Source organism: Osmerus mordax, chromosome 9, assembly GCF_038355195.1.
Source record: "Osmerus mordax isolate fOsmMor3 chromosome 9, fOsmMor3.pri, whole genome shotgun sequence".
Classification (NCBI taxonomy): Eukaryota; Metazoa; Chordata; class Actinopteri; order Osmeriformes; family Osmeridae; genus Osmerus; species Osmerus mordax.
This window is the reverse complement of record NC_090058.1, coordinates 15,612,754-15,633,984: the sequence shown is the minus strand read 5'-3', so window position 1 is coordinate 15,633,984 and position 21,231 is coordinate 15,612,754. Positions and strand designations below refer to the sequence as shown.

Genomic DNA, 21,231 nt, shown 5'->3' with positions numbered 1-21,231 from the left:
GTGTCCGTTTTTCGAAAAATGCAGAAGCACGTCCCACCTCTCATATGCTGAAGTCTGGAGTTTCTGGACAGTCTCAACTTGATGGCTCTCACACCCCATTCAAAATTTGGTCTGATTGATTGGTTTTGTGTATAAAGGAAATTGTAACCCTACCGGTGTGAATTTGGCCTACAATATGGATTTTGACTATACCATGTAAGCGCGGTAGAGCCTTCCTGGTTTTTGGGGGGGCACAGACCCATTCACACCAGGCACGGCATAAGATTACCGTACAGAGCTTTAACGCAACTTTTGCAATCAATCTACGTAAACATAGCAAGCAATATTATGCAATCACTTTTGGGCTTTACCCTTCAGTTGTATATGACACAACGTTCAACGTTTAGCCTACAAAGACTTGGAACGTCAAAAATGTTGCATGGATGAGTGAAGCCATGTGTAGCGGGGTTTGCTCGTTTAAGATAAATAAAGTATTTCTATGATAAAGTATCCTGATATAATGGGACACCACCTCAGAATGTGTTTAAAGGGGCTGAGGAAACCTTGTTTAATAGCCTTCGTAATAATCAGTCTAATCTTAAATAATACATTCTATGAAAGTAGATCAGATTAGATAACATGAGGGATAACGCAAGTATTATACACAATGATTTATTTAAGAACATGTAATTATATAATGAACAAATACCAGATAAGTTATGGGTTAGTCTTGAGTTTGAATAGTACAGTACACTATAATGAAAGCGGGATACACAATGGCTGCTCAACCTCCCCGTCGCCGCCCGGTTCCTGTCTCTTTCTTCGACTCGTTGGTCGTCGCCTGCCGCCACCGCCACCAGTGTCTGGACTCCGTGGAGGGATTCTTCTCGGATGTCCGGCAGGCGCCCGCTGATCTATGATTCCCCACGGGGTCTAAGCTCCAAACTTTGTATTACAATTACCAGTCCGTAATAAACATCACTCTACTCATACTTGGTCTCTCCTGATTGAAGTTCCGTTGTTCCAGTAAGTCAGTAAGTTGCTGATTTAGAAGAATAGGTTAGGAGTGACACATTCACTTCAGGTTTATTCCTACGAAAAAGCGGGTGATTGTTCGACGTGGGTTTTAATAATCCACAATAAAAGAGGGGTATCTTTGTCAACGTGAAATTGTTCATTGGTCAGTTACTCCAGCTGGGCGTTGTCCTGAGATTCACGTATAGGTGTGAAATGGCCGGTAACTTTGGGTTCAGTGTTTGAAATGTTCATTCATTGCTTATACTTCAAAATATAACAATACAACATTCATAAATGATTTTATTAAAGGGGTCATTGATTGCAAAACCGAATTTACCTTGTCACAGTTGAATAACGACAGTTCAGTGGGTAAAATTGACATTTTGTGTGAACCCCAAAGTCCATTGACACCTCTTTCCTATGTAAATCTAAATATTAAAAATGTTGCTGTAAATTTAAATTTAGCTGTAAAACGGTAGGTTTTGAGAAAGCCACCGAATTGATGTCAGTTGGTGGCTCCACCTTTTTTGGCTCTGGTCTGTACCTTTGTCACGCCCCCAAATTTGCTGCGCGCTGCTCTGTGTACTTCCAGGGAATTACAAAGAAGAACGTTTTTCAAGGATATTGAAAATGGACAGTGGACAATTTACAGTCGTAAATGCAGTGTTCCAGGCTGTACAGGGAATGCTGACACTTTTCAGAGTCTTCCCAAGGAACCAAACACTCGACGGGCTGTGATGTTTGTCTATGAGAAGATCCCTGTGCAGTTCAACCCTCAGTTACATACTTGCTCGAACCATTTCACAGAGGACAGTATTGAAAACTTGGGACAATGTAAAGCAGGATTTGCCATGAAGCTGTTACTTGAAATGCAGCGTTTCTGCAAATGTTGTGTTTTGGGCTAATGCTGCGGTGTTCTCAGCTAATGCTGCTGTGTTCTCGGCTAATGCTGCTGTGTTCTCGGCTGATGTTGGTGGTGTGAACCAATGCTGTCGTGTTGTCACTTAATGTTGTGGTGTTTTAAGTAGTTGATTGTTTTTGTTAATGTCGTTGTGTTGTGTGTTAAAGTTGTTGTGTTTTCAACTTTTGTTTGCTTCGCTAATGTTGTTGTGATGTGCCCCCGTGGGCCACCGTAGACACACCTGCCATAACCCATCCAAATCCGAGTGCGGTAGACTAGCCAACTAATTAAGAAAAACAAATATATGGTGATATATACTGTTACCGTCCATGCCAAATTATACCATCATATACATTTTAGGCCATTCCACCCAGCCCTAAGTCCCACCACGATTCTAGCTGAGCATCAGTGCAAAGGACAACAAAGCTGACTAAGTATTTATCTAGCTAACTGGCTTGTAGCAGCTAGTAGCTGGCTACCAGCTGGTAGACTTGGTGCTTTGGACAACTAGCTAATACTTTTGCTAATAGCTAGCAGACATAATTACTAATACCATTATTTATGCTCACCTGGACGACAACCAGCTGCAATCATAGTCTACCGCTCCATGCCGGAGAAAGTAAAATTAACTAATACAGTTAATACTATGGGGGGACTCCTAACCGGAAGAACAAAGTTTATCAAGCTACAGTATCTACATATGATAGTTTCACCTTGGGCTGTTCCTGTGGCCATTTTACATTTACATTTAGTCATTTAGCAGACGCTCTTATCCAGAGTGACTAAGTACAGGGACATTCTCCCCAAGGCAAGTAGGGTGAAGTGCCTTGCCCAAGGACACAACGTCATTTTGCACGGCCGGGAATCACACCGACAACCTTCTGATTAATAGCCCGACTCCCTAACCGCTCAGCCATCTGACCCCCAGATGGTTGTGTAGATTTTGTTGTGTAGCCAGTCACAGACTGGCAATACAGTAGGCCTACCTCCCGGAAGCTAACTAGCTATCGAACAAAAAGCTGAAAAATATCCGCAAAAACAAAGCAATTCCACCCTGGGCTTTATAAAAAAAAATTGTCAGGCATAGCTAGCTATGCAGGTAGTAAAATGACTTGTCTTCACTAAGTCGGTCTCCACTGACTCGCAGCTTGTTGTACAGGCCTTGAAATGGGAAACTATAATAATAAACTAATTCCGTAAAAAGGAACATTTGCGGAGATACAAGCAACGCAATTGGGTTCACTGTGAAGTTCCCGAATTGACGTTTATTAACCACACGATACACAGGCTACTAGCCAAACAGCTGCCCAACCCCCCTCCATGCCCCTCCGCCAACCACCAGGATGCCTGGCATCCGAACATTCCGGGCATTCCCGGGATTGGCAGACAGCAGGTTGATTGGCATGTCGGACCCCGCAAACACTACTGGTAAACAACCAACTAACAGCCTAACATATACGTCTTTCTGTGTGGGTCGCTGCACGATTTTTGTACTTTAACTGCTAAGATTCCTTGATGATATGCCATATCAACCTATTAACGTAACAAAAGATTAACACACTGCAGTCAGATAGCTACCCTGTTTGCTATTGTATAATGCCTGTTTGAAATACGTATTTCAGAGTAGGGCTAGCCATGATCTAGTAACTTAAAGGCTGGTAGTTGATTGAAGATAATAATGGGGATATGTTTAAGATTGGACTCAAATGTGGGTAATTGGATGTGTAGGCCTACATGTTATTTTTGCTTAGGGTTCACTTCAAACATTCAAAGAAAGGGTGAGATAGCAGACTTCTTCAAAAAGCTGAGCTCACTTTAAAATGTTGGTTGTTCATTCATGAGTGTTCTTGTGTTGATGGCTTTTTTTGTGTGAGTATACACTAATAGTTATGTTTTAATGTAAAAGATTCATCAAAGGATCTAACATCTAACCTGGTTAGACCCAGATTATATATTCATGAAAACAGAGTGACCAAAGTCTCTCCAGTTTGTGAGTAAAGTACAGTGTGTTTAAGAAATGAGTTGCAATTCAGATGTAGACACAGTCTATTCATAGTAAATGTAGAATTTGATTAAAGTAACCCTAGTGGACCATATTAGGCCACACTGAAGAACTCAGGCTTAAGTGAATTTCTATTTCTCAACAGCAATCATATGAATAATTTACACTGTTTAGATGCCAGGCTAAGGTTACACACACATTTTCAGTCTTGGTCTATGGACCCGCTGAAGTAGCCCTGGCCACCCCATATATAAAAGTCTGGTTCCGCCACTGATTGTAGGCAAAACAATTACGAGGCTGGGGGAGGTGGGTAATATATAATAATAACCTTGCATTGACAACTGATATATTGTCTTACCTGTATTGCTTGGGGTCACTCGGAGACTTTATGATATCGCTGTCTCCTATGTGATTGTCTACCACTCCATACTCCGACGCCTGGATCTCATCCCCAGGCACTGGCGCAGCTTCAGACACTAAGGAACCAGGTGCGCCATCGGCGCCTTTTGACTTTTGGTTCGGAAGCATTCTCAGCAGAGACGAGGCTTTTGCACTGCGGGTTGACAACACTGTGCCACCATAAACAGGAAAATCCCAGCCAGCGAAAATCTATTGCCCAAAAAACGATCCAGCGCGTCACTGTGAAGAGAGCATAAATGATTTTCTATCTTGGACTGTAGTCTACCAACTAAGCACAACTGACTAAGCTACAAAAAGCACCACTACATAATTCCTACGTTCTCTTTATTTGATCAGCTGAGCTGCCATGTCCTCAGCCACAATGAAGTACCCCTGGTCAGCGACAGCAAAGCGGCATAACAATAAGCCTATTCATTCGCTGTGGTCTGGTGGTTTCGCCCAATTTAGCTCTGTCAGTTAAAATCCTACATAGTATTCTCCATCACTACCGAAACTCAGACTACATTTGATGTTGCCGGTAGAAAACCAGCTACAACTAAGGTATAGGCGAGTGAGATTTCAGCTCCAATGAGCGAATCCAAATAGCACTACAAATAATTAGAATGCAGCTTGTCTAAAAAGAGTTGCCTGACTTGACAGATTTCACTCAAAGTTCAGTCCGACAGATTCAAGGCTCACAGCATATTGGTTATAACAACATTTTAGAACGTTCTAACTTCTAAAACACAAGTTATTTGAGTCTATTACAAAGGCACAAACGGTTTAGGTGCTTAACTGAGGTAAAGTTAGTTTTAGGTTGGATATTCCACAGATATTCCCCATTCATTTTTCTTGAGTCTGATAAAAACAGTTAGGGGCCGTCAACAAAGTGACACATTGGTTTATTAAAATGACAATAGCTCTTTATCAATTGATAATATCTTATTATCATTTTTTTTTTTTACAGATTCTAGCTAACCAAATAACAATGACACGTGGTACAGACCCTTAGATTTAATCAGCACTGACCTGAAACTACTTTCAGACTATCCAGTAGCTACCCTTGTAACGCACACCAAGTAGGGTTAACACGTTAAGGCCGATAGAGCCGTTTTCCAAAAAATGACGTTTTTAGCGTGCGCATAGGCTACTTATTTTAATGTTGTGAAACGTTAACAGCATATCTAAGATTAATTCATAGGAATGTCCCTGATAAAAAAAAAAGAGTAGTGCAAGTCATGACTGAATGTTTCTTCTTTTCTTCCAACCAAAACGATCAAGTTCATGATAATGACAGAGTTACGTGGACCGGGATGGTTGTTTGGCTATCGATGTTTACGTTTAACACGCAATTTATGCTTTTGCATAAGTAGCCTACTATTTGCTACATGCTTCGATACCCAAATAAATGTCCTGGTGCACGTAACTTTGTCAGGCTATTGCATTTTGTACTTCTGTCGATCAATTTCTTATTTGGGTGTGCTGTGCCTTCGGCAAGGGCACAACCTTTGTTCTCACACATATATATTTTAATAATTTTTTTTTTTTTCTTTTTGCCCCCCTAAAACTCAGTCAATATTTGGCCTACATAGACAACCTAGGTGTCCAAAGCTTCGTCTTGGTAGCGATTGAGTTGCTTCTATTGGGATTTACATTCCGTTGCATGGTTTAGGCTCAAATTAAGTTTTTGTGGCGAAAAGTGAAGCTAACGGTGGCTAATTTGCTAGCCACAGTCACTGACGTTACTAACGTCAGGAAAACACGCGTGACTACCTGCATCTGTTAACTTGGGGGATAGCTAGGCTAACTATAGCTTTACTGCAAGGCAGCTGCAGAAACGCCACAAGCAAAGAGGCCAGGGTGATAACTATTTACTCATTTTACTTTGTGATATGACACACAATTGTGATGTGTAATGTACAATATAAGATGATATTATTAAGGAAGTACATCTACTTTCGGAAACAGTAGTCTACTATTTCACTGAAGTATTAGCATCATGACATTAGCCTGTGTTGCCCGGGCAACACATACGACAGTGGTCTATGATGTATCTGTTTTCAATCGTTAAAATAAACATTCCTCACATATACATTTTCGTTGTAGGATTTATTATGACATTAGATTACAAGTAAACGATTTGTGGGTGAAATTATCATTACCTGTGGTTTCAATCCAGTGTATCACTGCAACGCTGTAGCCTACGCGAGACACTACAAAAACATCTACACAGCTGTAGGAAGTCAAACGGCGACAGAACATGTTCGGCACTCCCCTTACTTAAATCAAAAGTCTATCTAACTACTAACCTGAACTTCATTGCCACAGCCTAAACTTTGTCAATCTGTTCATGAAAATAATTAATTTCAGCCTAAACCGTACAACGGAACGTTAAATCCAATTCAACCAACGCAATCGCTACCGAGACGAACACAGCAGTAGTCTAGTACTGTACCGTAGTAGTAAAATTTACCGGGGCAGCTTCTCCACACAGGGCTATATCGCATTTTGCGTTGTTACTGACAATGATCGCTACCAGCGAGCTTTTTATGAATGAGCGATTTTCAACTAAATAAATGTCAAGCTTATTTACGTTTTGGGGGGCATATTTTCAGTTAGCAGATGGTACTGTTTGAATCGTGATTCCATCTTCTACTGCCGGTAACGTCGTAGAATAATCTTCAAAGGGGGTTCTTTATTAATGAATGAATGCAATGAGTAGGCTAAATGCATGAAAATATCACGAGAAGGGAAAAACGTAAAAGGACGTTTAAGTCATAGAGATTAGGTCAATTTTTACACCGGTCTGCCAAATTTATTCGTTTTGATTCAACGATGAGGCTGCCTCTTGCAGGGGAAATGAGAAGACATCTATTTAATTCTACACTTCACTCGTATTTTCAGTTGTAAATGAGCAGCAAAAAGAAATACTTTTAAATCTATGTAATCTTTATAAATAATAAGTATGCATTTTTATATAAAATACAGAAATGTCAGTTGTAAAAATGTCATTAAAAAACAGACCCCTGTGCAACCGACGCAAGCAAGCACACCCTACAATTTCCCCAGAAATTGTACCCTGTCTAGTTCTTGTTAGTTACTGCATCCATTCAGCGACAAAGTGTAGTACCAGTACCAACCATTTCCGTTTGGAGTTAATGTAATGTGTTTTTGAGTTAATGTAATGTCGTTTCCCATTTGGGGGAGCGTGTCTTTGTATTGAGGGAAGGAGAGCAAGTCATCCTATCTGGGGGGAGTTGACTCGTATTTGGGGGGAGTGTTTTCATTTCGGGGATGCACTCATGTTAGTGGGTGTGATTTGCACTTCAGGGCCACCGTATATACCTAATTAGGCACCTGTTACCCTCCTCTTTGTTGCACGTGTGTTCCGTTGCTGCGTCTCGTTGGTCCACAGTGAAATTGTCACCTCCCTTCTTTCTGTTTTCCCCGTGCGTTTTCTCTAAACCCCAAAGTAAAGTTCAAACTCATCTTTGACTTGACAGTTGTACATTAACATTAGTTTGACAATGAGTGGGTGCAGTCATTTTTATTCTTGAATTCGCATTTAACAATATAGTCAGCTTCATTATATTCAGATTTTAACCTTTGTGGGATTTTTGGGGGGATTAGCTAAATTATACATTTTTGGGAAGGTTATTGTATAAGGAGTCAGAAAATCAATGTTTGCATTTGCCCAGATGTCTGTGACGGCCATATTGAATTAAAACAAAATGGCCACCGTAAAACTTTAATTTATAATATCTCGGCTTCTGAAAACACTGGAATGTTGATTTTAACTGCTAAACCCACATTTTCAGGGTCAAGGAATCCAATGGTGCTAGTTGCACTTTACCATATTAACCCTTCCAGGAGGCGATTAAGGTGGTCAGGGGCCCCTAGGCTGCTCTTTGTGGGAGCCCCCCCAGAACAAGAGATATATTTAATTACTCATATAATTACTCATATAATTAATTACCCCCCCCCCCCCCCAAAAAAAAACAAAACAAATACACACTCAACTTCCCAAGCTCGCCCTTTCCCATCTCAGTGGCCTGACGAACTTTAACAGTAGTGTCAACTTTTCGAAAATGGCCTCAAGAAGACAACAGGAGTCAGGGGCAGAAATAAGAAAGAGAAAGAAACTGCAAAATGATGCCCGTGCATCACTTTCAGGTAAGTCCATGTTTACTCATTGTTAAATACGGGAAATGTGCTGCTAATTTAAATGGTTAGCCTATGCATACACCTCGAACTAGCTGACGTTATTGCTAATGTTAGCACACTCAAATATGTTAGGTGCAAGCTAAATTGAGATTTTAATGTTAAACTTTATCTATGCATTTTACAAGTAACTGACGCCAGCTAGCTGTTACTTTACTTTACATTCTATGATGCTTTTATATTCGATTTATCAAATAGTTTTTAAATTAGTAATAAAGGTGGAGAGCTCCTTGGCTGCATGCTTTCAGTTTTAAATGTTTATAATTTGGAAAACCAGGCTAAGAAACGTAAGGGTGGGGCTGAAGCATTAAGAGACAAAAATACATCAACTTCACTAGACAAGGTTCTACCAATTGAAAAACGTCTGTTTATTTTACACGAAGCTCAAAAACTATTTTGCGCTCAAATAAAGGCCAAAAAATGTAGCTCGCATTACGTTGGGAACTCCATAACTAGCATCACATCAGACACAGAATCTGGATGCATTGGCAGGGCAGCTGTGGTGGCGTATACGGGGGCCGGTTCTGGTGGGCCGGTCTGGATCAAAGTCCAGGGCCTATTTTTACTCCCAGTCCGTCCCTGCCAAGCCCTGATCAACCACCGTCAACCAGCTGTTTAGGGACAGATACACAGCAGAGAACCACCACCTCTGAATAGGTGTTACATTGTGATTCTGCTGTTGTGTTAGGCTATTGGTATTGAGTTATATGTTTGGTAATAAAATGTTAAACTAGCAAAAACAATCAGGGTTCTTTAGCTACAGGACACTACACTGCCAAAAAGCGTGGACAGAAAAGAAGCACAGAAATGGCTGAGCCAGACCCCTCAACATCTGGGGCCTCATGTATTAACGTTGCGTACACACAAAAAGCACGCACACGGTGTGATGTATTAAGATTTACTTGACGTGAGAATGTGCGGGCCATCACGGAAACTTTTGAGCAGACGTGAGAATGTGCGGACCGTCCGCAAAGTCGCAAAGTGCCGAAACTCACTTAACACTACAAAATAAAGTTTCCACTTACTGTCATACGTCTATGACGTTGACTATTCAAATCACATTTTCATTTTTTTACCTTCTTTTTTTTTCATTAATGTGGATGATCACATCAAAATGCCAAAACCCAAACGGGAAATGCTAGCTCTATGTAGGCTACTGTTTAATCCGCCACCACTTAATAACTTCTGTCAAACGAAACGACAAATTCACTCAGGAAATCATGCTGTTACGATGCGCCACCACACGTTTCTTAATTTCGAGTTTTACATCGGACCTTTTTTTCTTAATTTCTGCCATGGTCCGGTTCTCCGAACCCACAGCATTTACGGCCCTTTAATAATAATTGTATTTGTAATGCACTTTATATTTAGCTAAATCTCAAAGTGCTTCAGGTAAAAAAAAGAAAGGGCGCATGCGCCTGACAGTTTACTTCGCCGACTTTCTTATGTTGCTAATGCCTGATGACAGACCGACAAACAGGAAACATTTTCTCGCCTCCAGCTCTATTGTTAGAACCTCAGTCTGTGAAATTGTTATTTTGTGTTCAGACATTTTAATTCAGTCAAAGAAATGACCTCAGGAGCGCATTTATAGGCTATCTGCATATTCATTTATGGGAGGAGGCAAGGCGGGTCAGTGGCTCATTCACGTGCGGTCAATCTCACGTTGATTGTGATTTATAAAGGAAAGGTGCACAGGACCTGGCGTATGACCGGTTTTATACATGTGAATATTTCTGTGCGTAGGTACTTTTCGAGTTTTGACCATATGCCATCTTCTGGTATGAAAGCAGCGCAATCCTTTATACATGAGGCCCATGGTTCTTCATTGCCATTCACACGATCCCATACAAATCCACTGGATAAGGAAGAGTGCTTCTTCTGCCAAAAGGACAATGGCCAGCCACTGTAAAAGATCAGGACTGAGAGTGCTGGTAAAGATCTCAAAGATGCTGTGGAAAGGTCCCATAATACTGCACTGAAGTCAAGGCTGAACACCTGCATTTCACCTGGTGATGCACATGCAATTGATGTGAAATACCACAAATCTTGCTGGAGAGAAAATGTGTTTCACGCTCTTTGAAAAACTACCACTAGCAAAACTGCCGAAGAACCCTTTCTACAAAGGTCGAGTCTTCTTGAGCTGATAAACCTTATTGATGTTGAAACACGAAACCAAACGTACCTTCATATGGATGACATTGAAACCACATCTCAATTTGATTGGTTCAGAAGTCTTGGAAACTCATGTACCTGCATTCAGCAGAAAATGTCTGAAAGAAATATTCCTCACTGATTTGCCACACCTGATGTCTGTTTGTCCAAATAGAAAGAGGCCAGCAGTCCTCTACCCCCCAGATGCATGTGAAGAGGACATGGTTACTACCACAATGACAGCTGGCAAGGAGGAGGAAATAATAAGGAAAAGTATTGCAACCTTTACCAAGACCAAGGAGAGAAATGTCATAAAGGTATCTAGTGATATTGGCGATGTTCCAGCTGAACTACACACCTTAATACATTTGATAATGGTTGGGCCTGTTGAAAAGCTGCAAACTGAAAAGAGAACCAGAGTTGTTGACCGAGCAACCCTGAGCCAGAATATCATGTATGGGTTCAAATCCTGTGCACAGGTAAAGTACATGCCGAGCAGTGAAGCAGCATCATTCAGGTCACCCCAGGCACGAGAGAACCCACAGGTTCTGGGACTAGCACTGACTGTCCACCACGACACACGCAACAAGAAGCTAATGAATCTTCTCAATGTTCATGGCTACTCGGTTTCACATGGCCGTGCCCTTCTCATGGAAACTGCTTTCGCCAATGCTGTTGTAGAAAACATCAAAGCGCACCAAGGCCTCTATGTACCACCATTCCTGAAGAAGGGAACCTTCGTGTTTTCTGCATTAGATAACAGACTTTAACACAGGACACTCCTGATGGAAAAGTAACCACTCACGGAACGATCACTGCAGTGTACCAGAAGGTTGATCCCAAAAGAACCTGTTGCAGAACCTCTGAACCTTATTCTTATTTTTATATATATTTGTATATATTTTTTATTTTATATTTAAATTGTTGTATTCTTAGATTGTTTAGTTCTTAAAAATAGTTAAACTTTTGTACTTTTACTTAATTTAAGATTCGTATATGTTTAGTGATTTGCACCTCCCAGCCACAGTAAATTCCGTATTTTTTATAACATACATGGCGCATAAACAGAATTCTGATTCTGATCATAGGTGATGCAAAGAGTCTATCAGTCACTCCCTACCATGTAGAGATGCTTCATTGTGACAAGCCGAAACCGCAGCTTACCAAGAGGTCAGAACAGTTTGCCATCATCCAGGGGATCTCAGAATCCTATCAGCTGACACAGCTAGGATGGGTTTTTGCATTTGCTTTATCAAGAATGAAAGCAGAAGAAACTTCCAGCAACATTCCAGTCTGGGCAGGATACACCTCACTGCTGTCTGAAAGCCTTCCCTTGACACAGGTTGGAGCTTTGCCACTACTCCCAGAGGTGGCACACGAGTGGTCAACTCTGCTGACTGTGATCATGCAAGCAAATAAGCTGAGGAAGTTGGCAGTTGGGAAAGATCACCCCACGGTCATTACCTTTGACATGGCCCTCTATGAGAAAGTGGTGAAGCTCCTAGATGCCAGACCTGACTTGAAACAAATTGTTGTTCCCAGACCGGGTGACTTGCATGTTGTCATGGCAGCCCTCAGCTCTTGGTGCCTCCATGGAGAACTCGGGCATAGATGATGCCTGGATGGAAGCTGATGTGTATGGTCCTGCGACAAGGCAAATCCTGAAATGCACACACTATAAGCGAGCTCTCCATGCCCACATCTACTCATATGTAGCACTCTCTGAAATGGCTTTGGAGTTCTTCAAGGACAACTCACAACTGAAAGATGTGTGCCTGAAGGCTACAGAGGGAGTAGAAGCTGCCTGCTCTGAAGGAAAAGACACAAAGGCTGAATCCATGAAGCAAGCAAACAGCACCCTCTTGGAAGCCTTGACTACTGCTGAGGTCATCACAGCATTCCAGAAATGGAAGGAACAGAAATCCCAGTGTAGAGGTTTGAAATCTTGAGATATGCAATGGCTTACGCTGTAACTATCTAACATTATTCCAAGCAGCTAATCCCATTTGTAATGTCCATTGAAAACCCATCAACACAGTCCAATAAATCCGCCTCCGCAACGTTGTTGAAATAAAAGATGAAAATCTCCAGTTTTTATTCCTTGGTTTCCGATTTACAAGAGAGAATGTGAGTTGACTAATACACTTATTATAGTTGCTAATGAGATAAAAAGTTTTTGATAGAAATAGCTAGAAGTTAGCAGTTAACAGGTAAGAAAACCGTTTGCTTCCAAAGCTCTCAAGATCTGAATCACACATAATGAAAATCAACGTAACGTAGCCGGAGTTGGCTGGTTCTTAACCCTTTGACGCGTACGATCACACCAGTGTGATCAGTTCTGGCTGGGCCCAGGAGCGTACGATCACACAGGTGTGAGCAGAACGCGTCCTTCGAACATCCAGTTTTGTTTATAAACATCACAATAGAGAGTCAAACATTAGCCTACGTGTATATTATAAACATAAGACTCAATTTACTGTATATTTTGAGAAAGTTTACCTTTATTATCTATATGAAAAAGTTCAGACAATGTAGTTTTAGCTAATGTTAGCTAACAGCTAACCAAAAATAACTCACGCTTTTACGCCACCTAGTAAACCATAATATTATCCGTATTCCTTGACTTGGCAATCACTTTCAACATATTTTACTATTGTACAACCAACCAGCGATCGAAAATAATAGATATACATTCAAAAATATGCATCTAAAACATCCGACATTCGTCTGTCTTTCATCTCGTATTTACTTGCGGCCATCTTTGATTTTTTTGTGTTCCGGCAACAAAGATGAACTTTGATGATGTACCACTTTACCCCGTACACCTCAGTATTTTCTTGTGAGAAGAGTAGGTTAACTCATTGACCCTTTGACACCCACAATGCATTGAGTACTGATCAAAACAAAAAACATGGCAGCCCACATGATCGGTTATAGCCAAGTTAGCTTGTCGACAGCTACATACGATCCTATACCATATCCGATCACTGTGGATTCACTTATATGAATATTTCAAATTCGGAACAGTAATGACAGTAATAAGTTATAACCCTAATTCGCAACAACCTATAAAAAAACCCACACAAACAAGTTTCTTAATTTTTACCACAGTATTACCTTGAATTCGTTTCAGGCAGAGCCCGTTTTCAGGTACATGTCCAGGAAAGGGTACAATCACATCACTCTCACGTTACATATCAAGGAATATCATTAGCACAGACATTGAGCCATAAAACATATCACAACTCAAACATGTACAGCATGTATGAGTTGTGTGATATACTGGCTATATTTAGGACCTTTAAACAGGATCCACTATGGACATCCAGGATCATGATGGGCTTGGGATATCTGGGTCCGTTGTCTTGACAAGTCAACTGGCATTTATTGTCATCATACACTTACATTACACAATGAAACGAAACAACATTCTTCCAGGACCTAGACATAACCTAGACAACTACAACAACTAAGTAGAATTAGGTAAATAAAATTGGTCCAACAAGATAAGATGAAATTGTGACAAATTCCCCAAGACACAAAGAGGTGGGGATACTTCAAGTTCAAGTCTTTTATTGTCAGGTGCACAGAACACCACAAGTTCAGACTGGGCACTGAAATTCTTAGGACAAGACAACGCAAGACAACCTGGCATAACATAACATATAAGTACACAGAACATAGATTACATCTATGATAAGCTAAAATGTAGGGAACCTCCTAAATATACAGATAATATACGATATGTGAATGTAAACATAACATACTAATACCATATGTGAGCATCAGTTATTAAGGTAGCATCCATATGCAAAAATATTGAGTGGAGTCTGATGATGTACAGGAGCATGTGGGGTGCATGGGTTTGTCCACAATGCGTGTGGCTTTGCGGAGGCAGTGTTAGGTATAGATGTTTGTGAGGGAGGGAAGAGAGACCCCGACTATCTTCCCGGCTGTCCTCACTATCCTCTGCAGAGTTGCGGTTCGAAGCGGTGCAGTTCCCAAACCAGGCCGGGATGCTCTCTATAGTCCCTTTATACAATGTGGTGAAGATGTGGGATGGGAGATGGGCTTTTAGCCACTGCTGGTACACCAAGGAATTAGGTGCTCAACGGTTTAGTTGATGTTCAGTAGGGATGGGTTGCTTTGTGCTGACCTTACTTGCTCTGCACACCTGAGAGAAGGTCATGTAGTACTATACATGGACAACTTGTACAGCAGTGCAATCCTCCAACATTTTCTGTCTTTTGGAACGAGGAATAATAAATGTTCCATCAACACGGAAATGAATGGCAGTAGATGGTAGCAAGAGATCACAAAACAGCCATCAATTTAGAATGGATGTCTGCATTATTGTGTTTGCTCTAATTAGACTAAACATAGCAAGTTACTACGAGCTAGCTAGCAAAGACATCAGATCGTGGAAATCAACAACAGGTCATGCTTTCATTTAATATACTTACCAGAAAGCTTTGCCCAGAAAAGTAGAAGCCAACCAAAAAGGGTTGAAGGTATCCAAGCAGCATGAGCTTGCTTGATTGTCTTTGGTCGAGGGGTCTGGGAGTTATTTTCCAACTTGGTTGACAATCAACAGTTGTTGATAATTTACTAGGCTATGTTACGTTGTTTGTGTGATCAGATTAAAACGAGTACAAAATAATGCAGGTGCATCCAGTCAGAACTTGCTAGGATGCATCGTTTTATTTTCCTTACTTATTTTGTAAACACGGGCTGTGTTGCCACCTCAGTAGGTTTACGAGATGGAAGCCATATAGAGAAAACAAAACGATGCATAGCAATCAAGTTAGACTGACTGGATGAATATGAATGATTGTGTATTCGTTATAGTCCGACCACACAAACAACGTAACATAGCCTAGATAACAAACTCACGTGCCAAAATAATTCACGCTGTGGGGGCAGTCAAGAAATTTAGAACTTAGGTGTCAAAGGGTTAAAGAAGCAGTACATTATTTTACCAATATGTACAAAATTCTATAAAAACGTGAATTCTAGTATGCTTTTAACCTTTTATGAATTATTTAACAGGTTAACCATTACATGAACTTCCAAATGAAATTACTTACCCTTTTAAAATTAAGTGTTATTCACATTACTATGAATTGTACTTTGGCCTCTACATACCCGGCCCCGAATTGCCTTCTAACCTAGAAGCAATTACAACTTTACATTTAGTCATTTAGCAGACGCTCTTATCCAGAGCGACTTACAGTAAGTACAGGGACATTCCCCCTGAGGCAAGTAGGGTGAAGTGCCTTGCCCAAGGAGACAACGTAATTTTGCACAGCCTGGAATCGAACCAGTAACCTTCAGATTACTAGCCCGACTCCCTTACCGCTCAGCCACCTGACTCCCTCAACTTTAAATGCCTTTCTTTTGAGTAAAACTCAATAACAGTCCTTCTCATACTGCTTCCTGAAGTAAGCAGAGTTTATTTATCGGCCTCTCAAGTTCATTCGTCTTTGTCTTGACTCGAACCTTGCGGACCACTCCATGCTCGTCCTCCATAGTCTTAACGATTCTTCCCATCAGCCATGATCCCATGGGGGCTGATTCGTCGACAATCAAGACTACGTCTCCCGGGATGAAGTTCCGTGATGGATGGTTCCATTTTTGTCTCTTCTGGAGTTGAGGCAGATATTCCTTGGTCCAGCGCCTCCAGAACAGATCGCTCATATACTGGACTTGCCTCCATCTTTTACGCGCATAAGTATCATCCTTATGGAAGAGTCCTGGTGGTAAATTGGGGTTAGTCTTTAACAGGAGTAAGTGCTGTGGGGTAAGAGCTTCCAGATCATTAATATCATTGGAAGGCATGGTAATAGGCCTACTATTTACAATGGCTTCACATTCACAGAAGAACGTCTGAAGACCTTACTCATCCAAGTTTTGTTCTCTCAGTGTAGCACCCATGATTTTCCTGATGGAGCAGATGATTCTTTCCCACACCCCTCCATGATGGGATCCGGATGGTGGATTGAATAACCATCTGATGTCACGTTGGAGCAAGCTGTACTCGATTTGTGAAGTATTCCACTCCTTTATTGCCTTTCTGAGCTCATGATCAGCTCCAACAAAGTTGTTCCCATTATCAGATCTCATCTCCTTCACCTGACCTCTTCTAGCAATGGAGCGATGCAGAACTTGAATAAAGGAGGTTTGTTTCCAATGATGTTGCCATTTCTATGTGGACCGCACGACAAGCAAGGCAGGTAAATATCACCCTTTATCTTTTTACAGATGATCTTCCACGTTTAATGTTGAATGGACCGAAAAGATCCACTCCAGTTCTGGTGAAGGGTGGCTCGTTTGGTATAACTCTGTTTCTTGGTAAATCCGCCATCATTTGTGTGCCTGATGCACCATGTTGTCTTCGACAGATAGTACACTGTGACAGCATTCTTCTAATTGACGAGGGAGCATCGATAATCCAGTATTTTTGACGTACATGAGACAAGACATGATTACGTCCACTGTGTCCCAGCTGCTCATGTGAATCCTGGAGAATTAGGTCAGCCACACGATGTTTCTTAGGCAGAAACATCGGGTGCTTGGCTTCGGCTGGCATAGATGCTCGACTGAGCCTCCCTCCAACACAAAGAATTCCCTCTTCAAGTTGTGGATTCAGTCTGAAGATTCGACTACTCTTCTTACATTTACATTTAGTCATTTAGCAGACGCTCTTATCCAGAGCGACTTACAGTAAGTACAGGGACATTCCCCCGAGGCAAGTAGGGTGAAGTGCCTTGCCCAAGGACACAACGTCAGTTGGCATGACCGGGAATCGAACTGGCAACCTTCGGATTACTAGCCCGATTCCCTCACCGCACAGTCAGTGAGCTGTTGAAGTTCCTCAGTCCACTCTGTCCATTGTTGTGCGAAATGTTCTGGCACAGTGTCATCCCAGCCTGTTCTTAGTCTACACAATTCTTGCAGGATGTTTCTATCAGACAGTATGACTGGCGACAACATTCCCAGTGGGTCGTAGACTGAACTCATCGTGGACAGGATACCTCTCCTGGTGAGAGGCTTTTGCTCTATGTGCACGTGGAACTTGAACTGATCTGACCAGATACACCACTGTACTCCCAAAGCTCTCTTGATGGCGAGTGAATCCTGGTCAAGATCGAGATCTTTGACTTCTGTTGCCCGGTCCTCAAATGGAATGTTTAACAACACATTTTGTTCGTTGTCCATTTTGTCAGTCTAAAACCTCCTGTTTGACAGATGGCCTTCAAATCTTGGAGTAGTCTGACTGCTTCTTGTTCAGTGGCAACTAGTCTCAAGCAATCGTCTGCGTAAAAATTATGTAAGACTGTGTCCACTACTGTTGCACTAAACGTATTCTTGTTGTCCTCCGCACACCTCCTCAACGCATAACCCGCGCAGCTTGGTGAGGAGGTGGCTCCGAATAAGTGTACCACCATTCTGTATTCTTGCAGCTCTTTTGAGGTGTCGCTGTCCGGCCAAAACAAAAACCTGAGGAGGTCAGCATCTTCTGGTGGGACTTTGACCTGGTGGAACATCGCTTCCACATCCGCCATGACTGCGACTCGCTCTTGACGTAATCTAGTTAAGACACCAATCAGACTGCTTGTCATGTCAGGCCCTTGCAGTAATTGTTCATTGAGTGTGGTTCCTTGATACGAAGCGCCACAGTCGAATACCACTCGCATTTTATGCTTCTTAGGGTGGTATACACCGTGATGCGGGATAAACCACACCTTTCCATCACTCCGTTTTAGTTTTTCATCTGGGACCTTTACAGCGTAGCCCTTTTTTATCATATCATTCATGAAGCTGACATAGTCTTCTTTGAACGTCTGATTTCTCTGAAGCTTCTTTTTCATTTTGAGCGCTCGTTGCTCTGTCATTGCTCTGTTGTTGGGTGTTTTCACCTCTTTGTTCTTCAACGGCAGACCAATAGAGTAGTGGCCGTTGACCAGCTTTGCCGATTTGGTGACTGTCCATAAACAGTTGGTCTTCCTTAGACATTTCTAACTGCTCTCCTTGAGCGTTCTCAGGAAAATCATACTTGAACTGCTGAGTCCACAAGTCTTCGAGTCGAGCCACTGAGATACGATTCATCTGGATATGCGGGTGTCTATTCTTTGTCCAGCTTCTGATGTTCTCACGCAGCGGTCCGTTTACTGTCCATCCCAAAGCTGTGCGTACTGCATACGGCCCATCCTTGACACTGCGTATTACCTCTTTTGGCTCCAAAGCCTTGCCACATCAGTTCCAATCAGAAGACCGATATCCGCGTTGATCGATGGAATTTGTACACCTCGCAGATGTGGCCACTTATCAACATCTTTTTGGGTTGGAATGTTTTCTTTACTTGCGGGGATAACCTTTTGTGCGAAAACACCTGGAAGCTCGATGAAGTCATCACCTTCTAGGCTACTCACTTCTAGGTCTGATACAGCTTTGCATGAGACTGTCTTTTGGTCTCCCATAGTGGTGAGTAGGATCTTCACATTTTTTCCTTGCAAGTGAAGGTCGTTCGCCAGCTTGTTAGTGAAGAAAGAGGCATTACTCCCTGGATCCATGAATGCATAACAAGTCAGCACCTTGTTGCCTTACTTTGCCTTTACTTTCACAGGAATGATGGCGAGGACATTACATTACCGACTGGGGTCGGTGGTACAGGTACAGAGCATGCTTCCCCTGCATCCACGAATCCACTGACAATAGTTTGCTCTTCCTTTGGAGACTCCTCTTTTTGGCCCCTGTGAAGCCTCTTCCTTTGGTAAGTCTTTAAATTTCTGCTTTATGTGTAAGAACGTAGGGTGTGTCGCTGAACATATCTGACAGCTCTTCTTTTTTCACAGGCGTTACTCATGTGTCCTCCTATAAGACAACTGAAACAAAGTCCTTTGCTCTTAAGGAATTCAAGCTTTTTTTTGTGCAGCCTTTTTGGGTGTGCTTTGCCTTCGGCAAGGGCACAACCTTTGTTCTCTCACATATATATTATTATTATTATTATTATTCTTTTTGCCCCCCTAAAACTCAGTCAATATTTGGCCTACATAGACAACGTAGGTGTCAAACGTTTCGTCTTGGTAGCGATTGAGTTGCTTCTATTGGAATTTACGTTCCGTTGCATGGTTTAGGCTGAAGTTAAGGTTTTGTGGCGAAAAGTGAAGCTAACGGTGGCTAATTTGCTAGCCACAGTCACTGACGTTACTAACGTCACGAAAACACGCGTGACTACCTTTGGCAGAACATTCGTTTCGCATCTGTTAACTTGGGGGATAGCTAGGCTAACTATAGCTTTACTGCAAGGCAGCTGCAGAAACGCCACAAGAAAAGAGGCCAGGGTGATAACTATTTACTCATTTTACTTTGTGATATGACACACAATTGTGATGTGTAATGTACAATATAAGCTGATATTATTAAGGAAGTACATCTACTTTTGGAAACAGTAGTCTACTATTTCACTGAAGTATTAGCATCACGACATTAGCCTCTGTTGCCCGGGCAACACATACTACAGTGGTCTATGATGCATCTGTTTTCAATCGTTAAATTAAACATTCCTCACAAATACATTTTCGTTGTAGGATTTATTATGACATTAGATTACAAGTAAACGATTTGTGGGTGAAATTATCATTACCTGTGGTTTCAAACTAGTGTAGCTCACTGCAACGTTGTAGCCTACGCGAGACACTATAAAAACATATACACAGCTGTTTAGGAAGTCAAACGGCGACAGAACATGTTCGGCACTCCCCTTACTTAAATCAAAAGTCTAACTACTAACCTGAACTTCATTGCCACAGCCTAAACTTTGTCAATCTGTTCATGAAAATAATTAATTTCAGCCTAAACCGTACAACGGAACGTTAATTCAAATTCAACCAACGCAATCGCTACCAAGACGAACACAGCAGTAGTCTAGTACTGTACCGTAGTAGTACAATTTACCGGGGCTTCTCTACACAGGGCTATATCGCATTTTGCGTTGTTACTGACAATGATCGCTACCAGTGAGCTTTTTATGAATGAGCGATTTTCCACTAAATAAATGTCAAGCTTATTTACGTTTTGGGGGCCATATTTTCAGTTAGCAGATGGTACTGTTTGAATCGCGATTCCATCTTCTACTGCCGGTAACGTCGTAGAATAATCTTCAAAGGGGGTTCTTTATTAATGAATGAATGCAATGAGTAGGCTAAATGCCTGAAAATATCACGAGAAAGGAAAAACATAAAAGGACGTTTAAGTCATAGAGATTAGGTCAATTTTTACACCGGTCTGCCAAATGTATTCGTTTTGATTCAACGATGAGGCTGCCTCTTGCAGGGGAAATGAGAAGACATCATATTTCATTCTACACTTCACTCGTATTTTGAGTTATAAATGAGTAGCAAAAGCAGATGCTTTTAAATCTATGTGATCTTTATAAATAATAAGTAGGCCCTATGCATTTTTATATAAAATATACAGACCCCTGTGCAACCGACGCAAGCAAGCACACCCTACAATTTCCCCAGAAATTGTACCCTCTCTAGTTTTGAGTTTGTTG

At 41.6% G+C, this 21,231-nt stretch overlaps 1 protein-coding gene across 1 annotated transcript in view; it reads right to left on the bottom strand.

Annotated features, from left to right (window-relative positions):
• Window positions 1–4,427, bottom strand: part of LOC136948836 (nardilysin-like) — a 67,987-nt gene extending 63,560 nt beyond the window's left edge. Inside the window, exon 1 of the mRNA XM_067242924.1 lies at window positions 4,258–4,427. Coding sequence (XP_067099025.1) covers window positions 4,258–4,427 — 170 coding nt within the window. The remainder of the gene's footprint in view (window positions 1–4,257) is intronic.
• Window positions 4,428–21,231: the final 16,804 nt, after the last annotated feature.